Source organism: Oncorhynchus nerka, linkage group LG2, assembly GCF_034236695.1.
Source record: "Oncorhynchus nerka isolate Pitt River linkage group LG2, Oner_Uvic_2.0, whole genome shotgun sequence".
Lineage (NCBI taxonomy): Eukaryota > Metazoa > Chordata > Actinopteri > Salmoniformes > Salmonidae > Oncorhynchus > Oncorhynchus nerka.
The window spans coordinates 84,782,095-84,802,917 of record NC_088397.1 but is presented as its reverse complement, the minus strand read 5'-3'; the positions used below and the strand labels follow the sequence as shown (position 1 = coordinate 84,802,917).

The 20,823-nt window shown below is 42.0% G+C and overlaps 2 protein-coding genes and 1 long non-coding RNA gene across 4 annotated transcripts in view; 1 reads left to right on the top strand and 2 right to left on the bottom strand.

Moving 5' to 3' along the window:
- Positions 1 to 778, bottom strand: part of LOC115143955 (3'-5' exoribonuclease HELZ2-like) — a 53,364-nt gene extending 52,586 nt beyond the window's left edge. Inside the window, exon 1 of the mRNA XM_029684459.2 lies at positions 662 to 778. The gene's annotated coding sequence lies outside the window, so the exon portion shown is untranslated. The remainder of the gene's footprint in view (positions 1 to 661) is intronic.
- On the top strand, positions 51 to 18,242 carry LOC115143968 (uncharacterized). Of its 2 annotated transcripts, XR_003865756.2 has the most exons (4): positions 51 to 576; positions 4,444 to 4,541; positions 4,713 to 4,884; positions 17,851 to 18,242. It is a non-coding gene; the product is annotated as an uncharacterized LOC115143968 (long non-coding RNA). The 2 variants fall into 2 exon arrangements; XR_010459724.1 differs by lacking the exon at positions 4,444 to 4,541 and having other exon boundaries at positions 56 to 576.
- Positions 1,550 to 19,478, bottom strand: LOC115143962 (stathmin-3-like). Its single transcript, XM_029684470.2, has 5 exons — positions 19,325 to 19,478; positions 5,204 to 5,299; positions 4,693 to 4,868; positions 4,322 to 4,513; positions 1,550 to 3,656 (listed from the first exon to the last, which is right to left on the bottom strand). The coding sequence occupies exons 1-5, from the start codon at positions 19,341 to 19,343 to the stop codon at positions 3,597 to 3,599; spliced, it is 543 nt and encodes a 180-aa protein (XP_029540330.1). The 5' UTR covers positions 19,344 to 19,478; the 3' UTR covers positions 1,550 to 3,596.
- Positions 19,479 to 20,823: the final 1,345 nt, after the last annotated feature.

The following is a 20,823-nucleotide window of genomic DNA, read 5'->3' as shown; positions in this document are numbered from 1 at the left end:
TATCAGTACATTCTTACAAAACGTCTATTCCATCAAATAAGCCTCGTGTAGCAAATAAGCCATACATGTTTTTGTTGACCAAACTACTTGCTTGGTGGGCGAAAAAACGCCACCTGCTAGAGGGAGACAGATTTTCTGCCGAGCTGGGCCTCTCTCTTCCTCTTCCTCTCTGGCCATTCTAGCATCGCCCAACGGTCCTCCCGCGCACTTCGCTTCATTCATTGAAAATTAATGTGCTTCTGTTGTTTCATCGCCCCCAACTTGCTATATGGATCTATTGACCACGGTCCACGATGGACGCACAGCTCAAATTCCCAACCAACGCGGCTCCGTACCCGTCCTCTATTCATTTGAATGTGTTTACAGTTTACAGAAATTGTTAGAGCCGAGCTAAGAATGCGAAAAGTATGAAAGACACATATGGTCCAATATTTGTGCGTACACGTTTTGGACGGATCTTATAGACCGCTTTACCTTGCATACCTTTCACCAGGAAACAATTAGATAATTTGTTTTCATAAATAAAAAAAATGCAACATCAAGTAATTCCTGGTTTGATCTAGAAGGAAGTCGCAGGTACGTCACATTTACAATTATTTACAGAACGTTCGCTTATAACCCACACATGGTTAATTAACTCATTTTAAAATGCTGAACTCACCTCAATAGTTTCAGGAGTTTTAACAGTCAGACATTTCACATTAAATTGAAACTCCAGTTTCTTCCGTTGTATCTGTTATAGTGGATATGGGGACAATAAATCCCTCCCATCGCTGGAATATAATTTAGTAATGGGTTGTTCGCGAACGAACGGCTCTTTTTGAACGGCTCTTTTTGGTGAACGTCGGCAACCAAATCGCATCGGTGAAAGAGCCGATCATTTGGCTCCCTGATTTGCATACTGCTAGTACTGCTTTCCCCTCCTGCTACTGCTTTTTGAGCACAAAATAACTTTTTTCCTGCAGAGAAGTTACAAAATAATTATCTAAGGAGGGTGAATATTCAGGGCAGAAACAACCCATAGGGGGGAGAATGCGTCAATCTAGTCCAGATTTTTTTGCAAGCCATCTAATTTGGCCAGGTAAACGTTTATTTGAATGCAATTTAGCTATTTTTTTGTGGTTGTAGGTCGATTCTTAAGCATTTTCAACGAAGAACCGTTTGGCCTACACCGAAAAGACTCGGAATGCCCATCACTAGTATTGTATGCACAGTTAAGTTTCGTTTCTGTCATTCTGGGCGTCAGCATGAGGGCATCATCATATGATACTGTGCAGAATGACTCTAGTGTAAACATACAGTTGATAAATAATACGAATAAGACTAGAGAATTCTTCCATAATCTCTGCTATAGACCCTCGATTATATCCGTTATAACATAACACATTTTACTGGTCAAACGTTATGACAGACAAATCATGCAAACGTTGATTAATAGTCCGAGAAATAGCAGATAACTATCACATGATGATTCATCATCCATTTCGTTACCTGTGGGTGATTTGGCACCAGTCCCCTGCTCTTCGGATGAACCAGATAATCAAACATGTTTGAACGTGCCATGAAGGGTTTATTGATCCAGTGAAATTCATTCTGAAGCATCATTTTTTACCAGGCTAGATTTTTCAAAGACGTGTGAAAGCTATGATATCAGATCTCATGTGACATATTTTACTACCATTGTAAACAATACATATGTAAATTATTAAATGTCACAAATGTAAATTTAAAAAATAAGGTATCACCAACTTTATTATAGTTTATCAGACTTTATATGCAAGCCACAATGGCTGACCTTGTATCAAAGGTGAGCTATTGTTGAGTTATTCACATAGAGTCGTATGTGCAGAGACTGTGTGTATGTAAGCATAATGGACTGGTGGACCCATCTTAGACAAAGATAATTAAAACAGTAGTTGGCACGATGTCAAGGTTACTTAAGGCAAGGCGACAACCAACCAAGTCAAGCACCAGCATAACGGCATTGTGTCCTAGCATAACCCCACTGTGTGTCCTAGCGCAACCCCACTGAAGCTTAGCAGCATTATCCCAGCATTATCCCTGTATAATACTGTATAGGGAAACCTGGCACGAGTAACCTAGGCCTGCCTATATGCTGCTAGAAGGGCAAGTGTGTCTGGTAATACATTCAGGCTATGTCAGCATTTGATACCTCTACATCGCATGCCAAACTTCACATCATAAACCTTCTTATTTGCATATGATTTGCATAAAACTAGTTCTGTCACATTGACTCTTAACTCACTGCAAACTAACTACGGCATTCTGTGGTGGAGTCATATTTTTACTCAATGTAGTCCCCTACAGTGGCACTTACTCAACAGTCACAAGTGAGTGACTGTCAGAAATAAACAGACTGTGTGGGAGATTTCAGTAGCTCGGAAATGAAACTGAAGCGAGAACGAAAGCCACTCTTCAAGCAAATTAAACATATGTGTCGTAACCTAATTCATTTCCTGACCTACAGCAACGTGAATACTGAACTTTATTGAACTGAGGCCTAAATGTGACTATGCTCCATTTTATTCACTCAATTGATTAATTTAACTACAAGTTTGATTGAAGACAGCTGCACAAACTGACAATGGGTGTCACTATACATGATGAATGGCCAGGTTAGTGTGTTTGCCTGTAGATTGTGCTGAATATGGTATATTATCCCGTTTCACGAGGTCTGAGCAAGCCTCTAGCACAGGGGCAACTCTTGAGTCCATTTAGCGTGGCTCTGCTCCCATGTCATAAAGTACCTTATGCAATAGAATTAGGGATTGTGTTATGACCTCAAGCTCATTTTTCAAGATAATGACAGTTTGGAAATATGTGGAACAAATTCACTCACAGTACAGATGCAGTGCAGACATTGACTTCCTATGAGAATTGAACATTACCTATTGAACTACTATGTTTTGAATCGACTCACAGCCTTTCTCTCTGACGTAGGCGCACACACACCCTTCTGAAAAGGTGTGCATGAACACGCATAAAACTAGCATCTGTACAAAATCCCTAACATCCCCAACACAGAAACAAACAGTAAAGATGTACACACACACCAGCTCTTCTCGCCTGCCCCATGCACCAAAACAATCAAATATTTCACACTTTTACATACGCCACACTTTTACAGTAGCTTTTTAGGTCTGACACAGAGACAGATTTTCCAAGCATTTACACTAGTGCAAAAATTAACTGGTCATTTTTCTGGACAGAACCAAACATAATTATTTTAAACAAAAGGTTAAAAAAATAAATAAGAAAAAGGTCAGAGAAATAACTTTTCAATTGTTTTCATGTTGTTCCTTTGTATGAACTCACAGGTGCAGTCTTAACACAGGTACAAAGTTTTAGTAAATCTAACCTTTAACCTACTGTGAATCGCATTTCAAAATGTTTGTCATTTTCAACAAAAATACACACAGAGATGAGAAACAATCTGTGTAAATTATTATCTTGTGAAACCAGTGTATACTGAACAATGCAAGAGCCTTTGAGACATTGAGATTTTAAAAAGTAGCATTTCCTCCAACCAAAACCCATCAGATGAGAATCTCTTGACAAAACTGTAGAAAATGTTTTCAACCACAGAGGTCAGCTTGGAGCTCTTTGTTTCTACGGACCTCAGCGGCATGGATTTCCTGTGATGAAACAAAGTGAAAATTAGAGAAGATGTGCTATAAAATACTGCAATAGAAGGTCATTTACATAGTCACCACCATTGTTCTCTATTCTCTTTTTATTTCCATATTTTAAACAGAAATTTAGTCGCAGGAAGTAGGGGTGTTGAGGGTACTGCAGTAAAAAAATATATATTTAAAAAATCCACAAAATTAGTGAACTAGGCCTTTATTACTCCTGTATGAGTGGAGAGAAATACTCCTTAGCGCCCTTCTTTCCTTTATTCTTCTATTAACACTGGTTAGAGTTTCAACATCAACTGCCATCAAACAAAAGTGAAGAATGGAGGGATCTGATTGTTTCTGCATTCAGCAATGCTAAATTGTTTCCTTGCCAATTTAAGTTACAGACTGGTCATCCATTTACAGACTGGCGTTCAGGCTAATAATTTCATACTAATGCATATCCTCCTGTTGCCAGAAAGGCGGCTAGGTCATCACACTCCTCCAGTAAGTATTCACAATGCCCATGACTACGGCCTTAGTCCTCCTTGTTTTTTCATTACAGTAAGACCCCTAAACAAAAGATCACCTCCAATCCTGTTTTGGATACTCTACTCTCTACCCACAAAACACTTTTTCTAAGTTAGGCCATAGCTTTGATTGACAGTCAGTGGGTGTCTTACCTTCTCCCGGAGCCGCTGCTTCAGCGCATTCAGCTGGGCCTCGCGGTTCTCTTTGTTGACCTCCATCTTGTAGTTAAGCTTCTCTTCGGCCATCTTGCTGAAGTTGTTGTTCTCCTCCACAGCCTTGTGGAGCACCTGTCGCTCGTGCTCCCGCTTCTCAGCTAGCTGCTTCAGCACCAGGGCCTCCTGAGACTGCAGAGAGAGACGAGGGAGAGAGATGGTGAGGGAGAGAAGGAGACAATGATAGCGAAGAGGGAGAAAGAGAGAAGGGCGAGAGGAAACCGGATAGATGATGAGAGATTGTGAAGAGTGAGAAGAATCGAAGGGTGAGAAGAGATGCTGACCCATTCTCTGTCATGCTCTCCATTTACCTTCCTCCTCTCCTCCGCAGCTTCCAGCCTCTTCTGGAGCTCGTCCGGGGAGAGGTCCTTCTTGGGAGCAGAAAGCAGGGGCTGGGGCCTGTCCGGAGAGAGGTCAGCGGGGGCCTTCAGGATGATCTCGAAGGCCTGGCCGGATGCCCGCTTGTTCAGGGACTTCACCTCCATGTCTGTGGAGAACAGCAGGTATTAGGGCAGTAAGGCTGTGGCGGCCAGGACTCAGAATTACTGGCCTGTTTGTACACCATGCTATGGTACTAACACACAGCAGCTTGAAGAGAGACAGAGAGAGAGACAGAGAGAGAGCGGCATGGATGGACGGGCGGGCGGGCGGGCAGACATAGAAGGGCAGACAGACAGAGAAGGTGAGGGAGACAGACAGGCAGACATAGAAGGGGAGACAGAGAGACAGACAGACAGACAGACAGACAAGTGGAGAGATCATATACAGCATTTATATAATCTCTATGGGACACGGACAAACACAGAGCTCTTCACTACTAACCTCCATATTGGTAGAGGCTGTTGGGGTGTGGTTGTGAGTAGAAGCAGGAGCAGATCAGAGACAGCATGGACATCTCTTTGATCTTGTCGGAGTAGGCTGAAAAACAGGGAGACGAGAAAACACATCCACGGTTATCCTTACATTTAAAATGGCATATGTCATTTATTGTGAATGCCACAGTAATTTAGCATTTGCTAAACTGGCTGATATCGTCATATGACTAGATAATGTATGCGTGAACAGTCTAATGGTAAAATGGTGAATCAAGGCTGTACTGTACAGTGCATTCGTAAAATATTCAGATCCCTTGATTTTTTCCACATTTGGTTACGCCTTATTCAAAAATGTATTACATTTTTTTTCCCCCTCATCAATCTGCACACAATACTCCATAATGACAAAGCAAAACCCCAAAAACCCACATTATTTACATAAGTATTCAGACCCTTTGCTATGAGACTCGAAATTGAGCTCAGGTGCATCCTGTTTCCATTGATCATCCTTGAGATGTTTCTAGAACTTGGAGTCCACCTGTGGTAAATTAAATTTATTTGACATGATTTGGAAAGGCACCTGCCTACATAAGGTCCCACAGCATGTCAGAGCAAAAACCAAGCCATGAGGTTGAAGGAATTGTCCGTAGAGCTCCATCACAGGATTGTATCGAAGCACAGACCTGGGGAAGGGTACAAAAAAATGTCTGCAGCATTGAAGGTCCTTAAAACACAGTGGCCTCCATCATTCTTAAATGGAAGAAGTTTGGAACCATCAAGACTTTGCCTTGAGCTGGCCGCCGGGCCAAACTAAGCAATCGGGGTGAAGGGCCTTGGTCAGGGAGGTGATCAAGAAAACAATGGTCACTCTGACAGAGCTCCAGAGTCCCTCTGTGGAGATGGTAGAACCTTCCAGAAGGAGAAACAAGATTGAACTCTTTGGCCTGAATGCCAAGCATCACGTCTGGAGAAAACCTGGCACCATCCCTACTGTGAAGCATGGTGGTGGCAGCATCATGCTGTGGTGATGTTTTTCAGCGGCAGGGATTGGGAGACTAATCAGGATCGACTGGGAGACTAATCAGGATCGACTGGGAGACTAATCAGGATCGAGTGGGAGAATGGGAGAAACTCCTCAAATACAGTTGTGCCAAGCTTGCAGCGTCATACTCAAAAAGACTTGAGGCTGTAATCGCTGCCAAAGGTGCTTCAACCAAGTAAAGGGCCTGAATACTTATGTAAATGTGATATTTCCTTTTGTTATTTGTCATAAATAAAAACCTGTTTTTGCTCTGTTATTTTGGGGTATTGTGTGTAGATTGATGAGGAATTGTTTTTAAATAAAGTTTAGAATAAGGCTTTAACGTAACAAAATGTGGAAAAAGTAAATGGGTCTGAATACTTGCTGTATATGCCAGGAGGTATTTCATAAATTTAAAAAAAAATGTTTTTTTTTTACCCGACTTCCAGTAACGTGAAGTATTCTCAATTATTCATACATATACTTTTATCTCTGGTCTTAACTCGCCCCACTGGGACTGTGTGTGTGTGTGTGTGTGTGTGTGTGTGTGTGTGTGTGTGTGTGTGTGTGTGTGTGTGTGCGTGTGCGTGTGCGCGTGCGCGTGTGCGTGCAGGTGGGTTAGGTTCCCTCCACTCTAAATGGATATGGATGACGCTTGCCAGAAAAAATGTTCAGCCAAATTACTAGGGAGGCCGTGCAGACAAGTTACTAAGGAGGCCGTGCAGACAAGTTACTAAGGAGGCCGTGCAGACAAGTTACTAAGGAGGCCGTTCAGTCAACTTACTAAGGAGGCCGTTCAGTCAACTTACTAAGGAGGCCGTGCAGACAAGTTACTAGGAGCACTGCCACAAAAACAGCCCGAGCTGCCAGTAGCATCTCCACTGAACCCTGTGCCTCGTGTAAATAATATATAATTATAACAAGTGTTTATTCACAACCGCAGATAATTATATTTTGTTTCACCTCTTGACACCTCTTGCACACACACACACACACACACACACACACACACACACACACACACACACACACACACACACAGACACACACAGACACAGACACACACACACACACAATAACATACACACTATACACACACATACACATGGATTTAGTACTGCAGATACAGTATGTGGTAGTCGTGGAGTAGGGGCCGGAGGGCACACAGTGTGTTGTGAAATCTGTGAATGTAATGTTTTTCAAATGGTATAAAACTGCCTTAATGTTGCTGGACCGGAGGAAGGGTAGCTGATGCCGTGGCAACATCTAATGGGGGTCCACAATAAATATAAATATACATCTTGATGTTCAAGTAAACATATTGACTCAGGTTTGGGAATGACGCTAACCATGTTGACATTTGGAGTCAGCGGTTGGTTCTGCTCCATTGTCGTCGAAAGTAAGTGACAATAGAACTGGTTCATGCTGAAAAAATACTTCCAACCAACTCAACAATGAACATAAAGTAAGTTGTTCAGGCTTTAGTCAACTCCCTTGTCATTTTCATGCCAAATCATGTTTGGGCAGCGATGAAGGAGTTGACTGAGGCAGAAACAAACTGGCACACAGGCTACAAGTTGAATGACTTTAAAGTAATACTTGTATGCCGCAAACCTCCTCCTCCCTCTCGACTCACTGTGCTTTGGCTCATGTAATATTTATATAGTGTAGATGAGCAGCAGGGCCCTCACGCAACGCATGTGCCAGGCTTACCATGTTAGCAAGGATAGCCTCATCACAACTGAACTTGGCTAGGTTCATCAAGTTCATTTGACTTTGTAGCAGCGACTATTAGTATCACAAGCTCTTTCAACAGGGGTTTAAGTTACTTCATAGAAATGACACCCGTATCTGTATGAAATCATAAGAGATCTTCACTGATCTATTACTGACCAGCACAACAAAATAAGGTTAGAGGAGTGTCTAAATGTTCAATATGCCACACACAAAAATATTAGGGTTCCTCAATGGTTCTGGGAAGGGTGATGGTTCTATGTGGAACCATAAGGACTCAAGAACCCTTTGAGCTCTTCAACGGTTCTTTACAGTTCACTAAAGTTTTGTATGGTAGCTGAAGGATGGGACTAAAAACAAACATAAGATAACTATTGTAAAATATACTGTGTCCACAGAATGCATATACAGTAGTATGTATAAGCTGGAAGTAGAAGCCTAAGTGCTGTTGTCCATTAGGTGTGGTGGAGTTAGAGGAAAATAATTGTTTTGTTTTTTAGAAGAAAAGTCATTTTTTTGTCCATTAAAATAACATCAAATTGATTAGAAATACAGTGTAGACATTGTTAATGTTGTAAATGACTATTGTAGCTGGAAATAGCAGATTTTTTATGGAATATCTACATAGGCGTACAGAGGCCCATTATCAGCAACCATCACTCCTGTGTTCCAATGGCACGTTGTGTTAGCTAATCCAGGTTTATAATTTTAAAAGGCTAATTGATCGTTAGAAAACCCTTTTGCAATTATGTTTAAACAGCTGAAAACTGTTGTTCTGATTAAAGAGGCAATACAACTGGCCTTCTTTAGACTAGTTGAGTATCTGGAGCATCAGCATTTGTGGGTTCGATTACAGGCTCATAATGGCCAGAAACAAGGAACTGAAACTCGTCAGTCTATTCTTGTTCTGAAAAATGAAGGCTATTCCATGCGAGAAATTGCCAAGAAACTGAAAATCTCGTACAACGCTGTGTACAGTCGTGGCCAAAAGTTTTGAGAATGACACAAATATTAATTTTCACAAAGTCTGAAGCCTCAGTTTGTATGATGACAATTTGCATATACTCCAGAATGTTATGAAGAGTGATCAGATGAATTGCAATTAATTGCAAAGTCCCTCTTTGCCATGAAAATTAACTGAATCCCCCCAAAAAAATTCCACTGCATTTCAGCCCTGCCACAAAAGGACCAGCTGACATCATATCAGTGATTCTCTCATTAACACAGGTGTGAGTGTTGACGAGGATAAGGCTGGAGATCACTCTGTCATGCTGATTGAGTTCGAATAACAGACTGGAAGCTTCAAAAAGAGTTTGGTGCTTGGAATCATTGTTATTCCTCTGTCAAGCATGGTTACCTGCAAGGAAACACGAGCCGTCATCATTGCTTTGCACAAAAAGAGCTTCACAGGCAAGGATATTGCTGCCAGTAAGATTGCACCTAAATCAACCATTTATCAGATCATCAAGAACTTCAAGGAGAGTGGTTCAATTGTTGTGAAGAAGGCGAGAAGTGCCCAAGAAAGTCCAGCAAGCGCCAGGACTGTCTCCTAAAGTTGATTAAGCTGTGGGATCGGGGCACCAGCAGTACAGAGCTTGCTCAGGAATGGCAGCAGGCAGGTGTGAGTGCATCTGCACGGACAGTGAGGCGAAGACTTTTGGAGGATGGCCTGGTGTCAAGAAGGAAAGGAAAGAAGCCACTTCTCTCCAGGAAAAACATCAGGGACAGACTGATATTCTGCAAAAGGTACAGGGATTGGACTGCTGAGGACTGGGGTAAAGTCATTTTCTCTGATGAATCCCCTTTCCGATTGTTTGGGGCATCCGGAAAAAAGCTTGTCCGGAGAAGACAAGGTGAGCGCTACCATCAGTCCTGTGTCATGCCAACAGTAAAGCATTCTGAGACCATTCATGTGTGGGGTTGCTTCTCAGCCAAGGGAGTGGGCTCACTCACAATTTTGCCTAAGAACACAGCCATGAATAAAGAATGGTACCAACACATCCTCCGAGAGAAACTTCTCCCAACCATCCAGGAACAGTTTGGTGATGAACAATGCCTTTTCCAGCATGATGGAGCACCTTTCCATAAGGCAAAAGTGATAACTAAGTGGCTCGGGGAACAAAACATCAATATTTTGGTTCCATGGCCAGGAAACTCCTCAGACCTTTAATCCCATTGAGAACTTATGGTCAATCTTCAAGAGGCGGGTGGACAAACAAAACCCACATATTGATTGATTGATTGACAAACTCCAAGCATTGATTATGCAAGAATGGGCTGCCATCAGTCAGGATGTGGCCCAGAAGTTAATTGACAGCATGTCAGGGCTGATTGCAGAGGTCTTGAAAAAGAAGGGTCAACACTGCAAATATTGACTCTTTGTATCAACTTCATGTAATTGTCAATAAAAGCCTCTGACACTTATGAAATGCTTGTAATTATACTTCAGTATTCCATATCTGACAAAAATATCTAAAGACACATTCTCAAAACTTTTGGCCACGACTGTACTACTCCCTTCACAGAACAACGCAACTTGTGAATTAACACAATAATAACACCAATGGAATTTTAACAATATAAAATGGCTGACTAGAATAAAAAAAATAACTGTATGATTCTTCAAAAGGATCCACAAAGAACCTATCAGATTGAAAAAGGTCTGTTATATAACCTGGGGCGGCAGCGTAGCCTAGTGGTTAGAGCGTTGGACTAGTAACCAAAAGGTTACAAGTTTGAATCCCTGAGCTGAATCTGTCGTTCTGCCCCTGAACAAGGCAGTTAACCCACTGTTCCTAGGCCGTGATTGAAAATAAAAAATGTGTTCTTAACTGACTTGCCTAGTTAAGTAAAGATTTTAAAAAACATTCTCTATAAAGGTTCTATGAAGAACCCCAAAAAGTGTTCTATATAGCCCCAATCAGGGTTGAAACCATAGTAGAACCCCTTTTTGGTGCTTTATATAATCTTATTTAATGGTTCATTATAGAACCTTAGGAAAGTTTAAAAAATTTTATAGCACCATACAGGTTCCATTTAGAACCTTATGAGCATGGTTCTTTATAGAGCTTTTTAAAAAGGGTTCTATATAGCACCATACAGGTTCCATTTAGAACCTTATGAGCATGGTTCTTTATAGAGCTTTTTAAAAAGGGTTCTATATAGCACCATACAGGTTCCATTTAGAACCTTATGAGCATGGTTCTTTATAGAGCTTTTTAAAAAGGGTTCTATATAGCACCATACAGGTTCCATTTAGAACCTTATGAGCATGGTTCTTTATAGAGCTTTTTAAAAAGGGTTCTATATAGCACCATATAGGTTCCATTTAGAACCTTATGAGCATGGTTCTTTATAGAGCTTTTTAAAAAGGGTTCTATATAGCACCATACAGGTTCCATTTAGAACCTTATGAGCATGGTTCTTTATAGAGCTTTTTAAAAAGGGTTATATATAGCACCATACAGGTTCCATTTAGAACCTTATGAGCATGGTTCTTTATAGAGCTTTTTAAAAAGGGTTCTATATAGCACCATACAGGTTCCATTTAGAACCTTATGAGCATGGTTCTTTATAGAGCTTTTTTAAAAGGGTTCTATATAGCACCAAAAAAAGGTTAAACAATATTTGTAAGCCAAAGAACCCCTATCTGGTACTGTTTAGAACCATTTATTTTTGTGTATACAACACAGTGTTAGAACTGGACATACTGGTAGGCCCACAACTGACACAAACGTTAGCTTTTCTCTGACATGAGTCATGATGCTGTATGAACATAAATCACCCCAGTAGAGTATGAACAGCACATCTTATCTGAATGTACAACAAACACTATGCTAATGAAACCAGCTTCTAGCGTTTATATCACCTTCATAGAGGTAATTGTTATGCATGTGTATTACTCATTTCCTCTCCCCAAAATATCACTTTATCCAAATGAATCATATCTAAACAATCCAAAATACCGCAAAGATCCAGTCATTGTGTTGGTATGTAGCCTGCCTTGGGAGGGGGAAGCCACAGAGATTTCCTCATATCAAAATAATGTTGTGAAAATATGCAGAGTGCATCCTCATTGTTTGACTTTTTTGTTGTTGTTAGGTGTTGGACACAGTCAGGCAGCAGTCATAGAGAAATGTTAGGATGACACAATGAACCTTATAATCAAATCCAGGCAGGTGTTATCTAGCAGGAGTCCAAAGGAACAGTCTTCCTGCTTTAAGAAACCGTATACTTAGATGAATGTACTTTTTTATCATTGAATGCATGTTTGTAAATTCTCACAGACACCCCAGGTAATTGAATAGAGGCGGGTGTAATCAGACAATGGCACACACAGGCACCGTTTCCCGGGCGACACAGTATGTGGGTCAGTGGGTTTGTGCTGTGCCGAGTTGAAAGCATTGTCACTGCGGTAGATGTCTGATGGGCGTGGGCGGCAGCAAGGCACTCTGGAAATCGCAGTCTTAGCTAGGCAGAGTGCAAACCCAACCCAACCCTCCCTTTCTCTCCACTCACTGCAGCAGTACTACTCAAATCAGCAGCTCAGAGACAGAGGGTGGGTGTGTGTGTGTGTGTGTGTGTGTGCATTCGAGTGAGTGAGAGAGAGAGAGAGAGGGAGAGCGAGAGAGAGCAAGATAGAGAGAGAGTGGAGGGGTAGCTTGTGTGTCTGTGAGTTCAGTGCTCCTAACAATGTCTACAATCACAGTGTGCTGCCAAGATGGCATCTCTGGCTGCTAGGCAGGGAACAGGTTCTCTCTATCAGCTAGAGGATGCCATGTCTGAAGCAGCAGGCATAGACAGAACACCCTGAGGCTGTGGTCTACCTCTAGTACTGTGCCCCAACAATAACAACTGGCTATCGGGCTATTCAAGGGCTTCTTTTCACTGACAAATCAGTTTCTTCATTCTGATTCGTCATTCATTATTCAAATCATACCACATACAAGTCAAATCAAATGTTATTTGTCACATGCGCCGAATACAACAGGTATCACCTTACAGTGAAATGCAAGAAAAAAATAACAATAGGGAGGCTTTATACAGGGAGTGCCGGTACAGAGTCAATGTGCTGGGCCACCGGTTAGTTGAGGTCATTGAGGTAATATGTATATGTAGGTAGAGTTAAAGTGACTATGCATAGATAATAAACAGAGAATAGCAGTAGTGTGTCAAGTATTGTCATTAAATGGTTCATTTAATCCCAAATACTACTTGAATTAAGCACTATATATATATATATATATATATCTGTAAAATGCAGATTCAACTTGATTTCACTTGTTGCATACACATATTATTGGTATAGATTGGTATAATTCTGTCCCAAAAGGACCTTGGACAACAATCGTTCAACTCAAGGCAGGATCAACCCTAGACACAACATTCAATCATCATCAATACATACATAAAGCTATTTAGATATACAAATCCAATCACATTTTATTTGTCACATACACATGGTTAACAGATGTTAATGCGAGTGTAGCGAAATGCTTGTACTTCTAGTTCCGACCATGCAATAATATCTAACAAGTAATCTGACCTAACAATTTCACAACAACTACCTTATACACACACGTGTAAAGAAATGAATAAGAATATGGACATAAAAATATATGAATGAGTGATGGCCGAACAGCATAGGCAAGATGCAGTAGATGGTATAGAGTACAGTATATACATATGAGATGAGTAATGTAGGGTATGTAAACGTTATATAAAGTGGCATTGTTTGAAGTGGCTAGTGATACATGTATTACATCAAGATGGCAAGATGCATTACAGCTAATGGCCTAGTGATGTAATAACAGTGGAGCAGATTGCTAGTTTTATGTTCCTTGCTTACATCACGGATAAAGGGCATCCTCACAGGCACCATCATCAATTATTGACACGCTCGGCTGAGTATGATGCACTCAGGAAAATATTAGACCCACTCAGGAAAATATGCGTTTGTGTTTGCTTGTGCATGTGTGTGTGTGTGTGTGTTAGGGTTAATTTTAGGGTTAGAAGCTAGGGTTAGGAGCTAGGATTAATTTTAGGGTCAGGAGCTAGGGTTAGGTTTAGGGTCAGGAGCTAGGGTTAGGAGCTAGGATTCATTTTAAGGTCAGGAGCTAGGGTTAGGAGCTAGGATTAATTTTAGGGTTAGGGTGTTCTTGCATGTGTGCGTGCATATGTGTGGAGAGGGGGTAGTATGCACAAAAAAAATAGAATTGTACCCTAGAATACCAGAGGGCAGCTTCTGACAGGACCAAATGTTCAGTACCTCCACAGAGATGGATCATGGTTTTATCTTCTGTCACGATCGTCGTAAGAAGCGGACCAAATCGCAGCGTCGTGTGAATGCATCATTTTAATGGATGACGAAAACACAAAGTAAACTGAACAAAACAATAAATGAACAACGACCGTGAAGCTATATACCAAATGTGCTGACACAAGCAACTAACATAGACCATCACCCACAACGACAAAACAGGCTACCTAAATATGGTTCCCAATCAGAGACAATGACTAACACCTGCCTCTGATTGAGAACCATATCAGGCCAAACACAGAAACAGACAAACTAGACATACAACATAGAATGCCCACTCAGATCACACCCTGACCAAACAAAACACATACACATACAAAGCAAACTATGGTCAGGGCGTGACATCTTCATACATCAGTCCCTGTGGTCAGCTATCTATGAAACGGCCTGGTGAAACAGCATGGCTCTATGGCTGAAAAATGACCCCTCTCTAGACAGACAAATCCCTAAGGTAATAGCCTTGGACTGATACAGCCATATTATTACCTCTGAGCTGTATATTGTATATAAGCTGTATATTGTTACCTCTGTGAGCTCTATTAAAACAGAACTAAGCTGTATATTGTTACCTCTGTGAGCTCTATTAAAACAGAACTAAGCTGTATATTGTTATCTCTGTGAGCTCTATTAAAACAGAACTAAGCTGTATATTGTTACCTCTGTGAGCTCTATTAAAACAGAACTAAGCTGTATATTGTTACCTCTGTGAGCTCTATTAAAACAGAACTAAGCTGTATATTGTTACCTCTGTGAGCTCTATTAAAACAGAACTAAGATGTATATTGTTACCTCTGTGAGCTCTATTAAAACAGATCTGAGCTGCAGAGGACATAGTGGTGAATCATATCCAGCCTCTCAGCCCCAGGCCGAAAACATGTCATTTCACTGCAGATTGCCCATCTGCAGCCTTCACTGTATATTACAAAAAGTGAGGGGCGGCAGGGTAGCCTAGTGGTTAGAGCGTTGGACTGTTGTAACCGGAAGGTTGCAAGTTCAAGGTACAAATCTGTCGTTCTGCCCCTGAACAGGCAGTTAACCCGCTGTTCCTAGGCCGTCATTGAAAATAAGAATTTGTTCTTAACTGACTTGCCTAGTTAAATAAAGGTAAAATAAATAAAAAAAAGAGAGAGAGAGAGACTAAACAGACTACACCTGTCTCTCTCTCTCTCTCAAAATGATGAGCTGAGAAGCCTATGGATCTATGACATACAGTATATTGTTATGTACCTAATGTGAAAAAGGAGGACTTGAAAACTAAACCTCTTTGGAAAAAACTGAACGCCTAACGAGACACCTACTGTGTGAGCTGTAAGTCATTATTCCCCCAAAATACTTCAAAATGGCCGCCTTGTATACCAGGTCATTTTCAGGGTGCTGACTAGGTTGACCAGAATTTACTTTTTAGGAGGTTAAGAGAAGGTACGCAGCAGGTTAGGAGAATTAACGTAGCAGGTTAGGAGACTGGGGTTAAGGTTAGGAAAAGGGTTAGTGTGTTACACGGAGTGGAACAGGGAAACCCAAGAGCAGACTCCGACGAGGAGACTGGGATGAAGTAACCATGGTATTTATTGAAACACGGGGGGAAGATGGAGTGCAGGCCAGGGGAAGCTCAGGTGGGTTGCAGGAAACCAAGTGCGGAGGCTGAGGCTGGAGCGGGAGGGGTTGGGACAGGGTAAGCAGGTCCGGAGAGGAATCCAAGGATGCAGTGGAGTGGGGGGTCCAGGACAGAGTAGCAGGATGAGGAGATGTGGGCAGAATTGTAGCGTAGTGGAAAACCATGTCAGGCAAGGAAAACAGGCACAACAGGATAACAGGATCTAAATAGTAACAAACGGCTAGAAACATAAACTGACTGAGCAGAGATTACGATCTGGCAGTGTGGAAGTGGCAGGACTAAGTATTTGTAGAGGAACAGGTTGCAACTGGTGGGGATCTGCTCTGACTCCAGCACACCTGTCTCCGACCACACAATCACACACACACAGAGAGAGGGGGAGAGGGAGAGAGTACTGGGGGAGGGGTGGCAGGTCAAGGAGACACAGGATGAGCAGTAGAGGGCATGGCAGGAGCAGATGTAACATAGGGTTTGTATTTGTATTTATTATGGATCTCCATTAGTTCCTGCCAAGGCAGTAACTGCTCTTCCTGGGGTCCAGTGAAATTAAGGCAGTCATACCATTTTAATTGCATTAGCTAAACTGCTCTCCTAACCTGCCACGAAAAGTCCCTTCCGGCCGTTGCTGCACTCTATGTAATCACAACCCATTTTCCGGTTGAAAATATAACTGACTTATTTCAAGACCTGTTTAGGAGATTAAGGAAATGTTTCAGTGATTCATTTTCAGAATGTGGACTCTTGTCTTGCTCGACAATCTGGGCATAAATTAGACACAAATTCACATGCATCTCTTTTCTCCTATAGTCTTTCCTTTTGACTCCCTACTGTGTGATAGAGGTGTGTTTAATCAGTAGCATATAACAATCTGTGTGTTTGAGAACAGGTTCAAACCACAAAAAGAGTATCACTAGAATGATCAGCTAGGCTATGAGCAAATGCATAATTCACTGGGTTTCTGCAAATAAATGTTTTAGCGATTCCCTGAGGTTTTGGGGATTTATGTTGATCAAACGCTTCAATTTCATAAACGGATACTATGAACGTCCTATTAACATGATTGAAAATGTATATTTACCATGGTTTTAGCTAAAAGATCACTAATGTGAACATACAGTATACTAGCCTTGTACAACCACCCTGAAGCTTTGAGAGCACAGCGGTTAGGATGACACCATACTCCCACAAAATACATGATTGACTGACAGGATATTGTTATGTAAACGGTTACTTGAGACATTCTTTTGACACTGTAACAACAGTAATGACAAGAAAGGATGATAATCCACATTGCCATAAGATGTTTACTACTTTTTCCCGTGCTGTATATATACTTCATCCGTAATACCTGTGCAGAGAACTGTTATTCTTTGATGAAAAAGTGGTGAAATTAGTATTGTTGTTAATCTGCCTGACTTTTAGCCGGATGCATGGGGAATGATGCTTCCAGATCCTATAGCTGTTGTCAATGAGGTGCCAATTCTCTTTTTCCTCAATCAAGCGTGGAGCTATTATACTGTAGGTCAATGTTCAGACAGAGATAAGACTAATCTGTGTGAACAGATGAATGGAAGGACAAGACCTAAAGAAGCTGCACAGAACATGGAACACTGAGTTAGCGCTGGTTAATATCCCTCGTGTTAATGCGGTGGCCCATGGGGGTTGCAATAGGCCATCAATAAAGATATCCCTCTAGTGGTGTGGGGGCTGTGCTTTGGCAAAGTGGGTGGGGTTATATCCTTCCTGTTTGGCCCTGTCCGGGGGTGTCCTCAGATGGGGCCACGGTGTCTCCTGACCCCTCCTGTCTCAGCCTCCAGTATTTATGCTGCAGTAGTTTATGTGTCGGGGGGCTAGGGTCAGTTTGTTATATCTGGAGTACTTCTCCTGTCCTATTCAGTGTCCTGTGTGAATTTAAGTGTGCTCTCTCTAATTCTCTCTTTCTCTCTTTCTTTCTCTATCTCGGAGGACCTGAGCCCTAGGACCATGCCTCAGGACTACCTGACATGATGACTCCTTGCTGTCCCCAGTCCACCTGGCCGTGCTGCTGCTCCAGTTTCAAATGTTCTGCCTTATTATTATTGGACCATGCTGGTCATTTATGAACATTTGAACATCTTGGCCATGTTCTGTTATAATCTCCACCCGGCACAGCCAGAAGAGGACTGGCCACCCACATAGCCTGGTTCCTCTCTAGGTTTCTTCCTAGGTTTTGGCCTTTCTATGGAGTTTTTCCTAGCCACCGTGCTTCTACACCTGCATTGCTTGCTGTTTGGGGTTTTAGGTTGGGTTTCTGTACAGCACTTTGAGATATCAGCTGATGTACGAAGGGCTATATAAATACATTTGATTTGATTTGATCAATAGTTAAGGAACATTTTTGTATTTTAAATATAAGGTTGCAAATTACAATTCATAATAACAGAAATGTTAGATTTAACTTTTCGGGCTGAAAATGTATATTGACATCCAACTGAACTGACATCCTATGTACATGTCTAATTGGATGGGGTAATCATGTCAGAGATCACTGCAAATTACCCACATGCCAATTTAAACCATTAGGCCTTTCAAAGACAATTCATTCACTATCATATTCAACACACTTTAAAACGCCCCCCCCCCCCACACACACACACACCCCCCCACCCCCCCACCACCACACACACACAGGCACAAAAGTGAAATGTCATGATCATGAACGCCATCAAAAGAGGGATTAGCAAATAAAGGTCAGTATCAAACTATATCAAATCAGATGAATTCAATATAATATTTTGTATCCGATACTGTACCATAGTTTTGTCAGAGGTTTATACCCTGGTGATTCCTATATAATGAACTGTATAGGACTTAGAATTTGAACTGTATAATCTGCTGCGTGCAAGATGCAATGTGAGATTCCTTTTTTACTGCTTCAGATCTGCGTCATCAAGCCGGCAGTTTACCAGCAGGCACACCTTGGCTGTGTCACAAATGGCCCCTCAATTCCCCCTGGGGCCCTAGTCAAAGGTAGTGCATTACATAAGGAATAAGGTACCAATTGAGACGCAGCCCTTGGTATGACTGGAGGTAAATCCCTGAGATCTCTAATCACAAATGGAAACCATCTGATCCCCTGAAATAATCCACAAAAAGTCATTTTAGAGAAACATACTCAGTTTCAACATACGACCTTTAGAAGCACTCAAATGAAACAAATGCGAAACCTAGATCTCATCCATTCATGAATGGTGGAATTTGATGTGGCCAGACATTAGATCAAACAAAACATGCTCTGAAGATCTATTTTACATGTAAAATGAAGAACCTATTTGAGCAATACATATCAAAATACCCATCAGCGCATCTCCAATAACATCTAGATATTCCATCTAAAACATACAACAGAAGGATTATATCCCCCCCTTTTATAAACGATAGGTTGTAACATATGCCTTACCTGATACAGTGCTGGACATGGTTGCTGGAGATGGAGGCGAGAGCAGGATGTTGCCTGATGGAGGAGAAGAGAGAATGTGAGCGAGGAGGAGGAGAAGGAGAGACAGAGGGCTGAGTGTATATATCTGCCCACGAGTGGCGCAGTGCACAAGCTTTTCTGCGTGGCTGCATTAACATTGTGCAGCCGGTTCAGCACTAGGGGCTGCTGCAACCTGCCGGGGAGGGGGGGGGAGGGGCACATACAGTAAATATTTTGTCTTGCCCATTCCCCCACTGAATGGCACACATACACAATCCACGTCTCCTCCGCTTCATCTACAGTGATTTAAGTGGATTTATCTCTGACATGGGGCGACGCACAATTGGCCCAGCGTCGTCCGGGTTTGACCGGCTGACCAGGTCGCCAGGTGTACGGTGTTTCCTCCGACACATTGGTGTGGCTGGCGTCCGGGTTGGATGTACATTGTGTCAAGAAGCAGTGTGGCTTGGTTGGGTTGTGTTTCGGAGGACGCGTGGCTCTCGACCTTCGCCCTCTCCCGAGTCCGTACGGGAGTTGCAGCGATGAGACAAGACTGTAACTACCAATTGGAAACCATGAAATTGGGGAGAAAAAAAACTGGTAATAAAAAATAAGATGGGTGACACCTGGAGGGGGGTGGAGACAGTCACGAGGACAGGTGTGACACTTACTGTGAAAAGGTTACTTAGAAAGCCCTTAACCAATGCCGTTTTTAGAAAAATACCTAAAAGAACAAGAAATAAAAGTAACAAATAATTAAAGAGCTGCAGTAAAATAACAATAGCGAGGCTATATACAGGGGCTACTAGTACAGAGTCAATGTGCGGGGGCACTGGTTAATCGAGGTACATGTAGGTAGAGTTATTAGAGTGACAATGCATAGATAATAACATAGAGCAGCAGCAGTGTGAAAGAGGGGGGGGGGGGGTGCAAATAGTCTGGGTAGCCATTTGATTAGAGTGTCATGGCTTAGGGGAAGAAGCTGTTTAGAAGCCTCTTGGACCTAGATCTGCTCCAATACCGCTTGCGTGCTGTCTGAAACAAAAGAGTATGTTGGAGCTAGAGCATTTGTATGATTGATGCCAGCAAACATTTAGCCTCTCTGGATGAAAATATATCAGAGTTAGCCAAACAGGAGAGGCCAGTTTGGATTTGGCTTCACACCAATGAAATCACATTATAAGCAAAACATCATCACTGTCAGAAAAACGTGTCGGACACTCGTCGGATGTGGCAGGGTTTGCAAACTATTACAGGCTACAAAGGGAGGCACAGCCGTGAGCTGACCAGTGACGCAAGCCTAGCAGACTATTTAAATTACTTCTATGCTCGCTTCGAGGCAAGCAACACTGAAGCATGCATGAGAGCATCAGCTGTTCCAGAAGACTGTGATCACACTCTCCGTAGCCGATGTGAGTAAGATCTTTAAACAGGTCAACCTTCACAAGGCCGCACGGCCAGACGGATTACCAGGATGTGTA

Excerpts from the sequence above, each read along its gene's own strand:
- LOC115143962 (XM_029684470.2), bottom strand. Across the intron at positions 4,869-5,203 it reads CAGCCTCTACCAATATGGAG|ACATGGAGGTGAAGTCCCTG; the intron begins GTTAGTAGTGAA and ends TGTTCTCCACAG. Across the intron at positions 4,514-4,692 it reads CTGCGGAGGAGAGGAGGAAG|TCTCAGGAGGCCCTGGTGCT; the intron begins GTAAATGGAGAG and ends CTCTCTCTGCAG.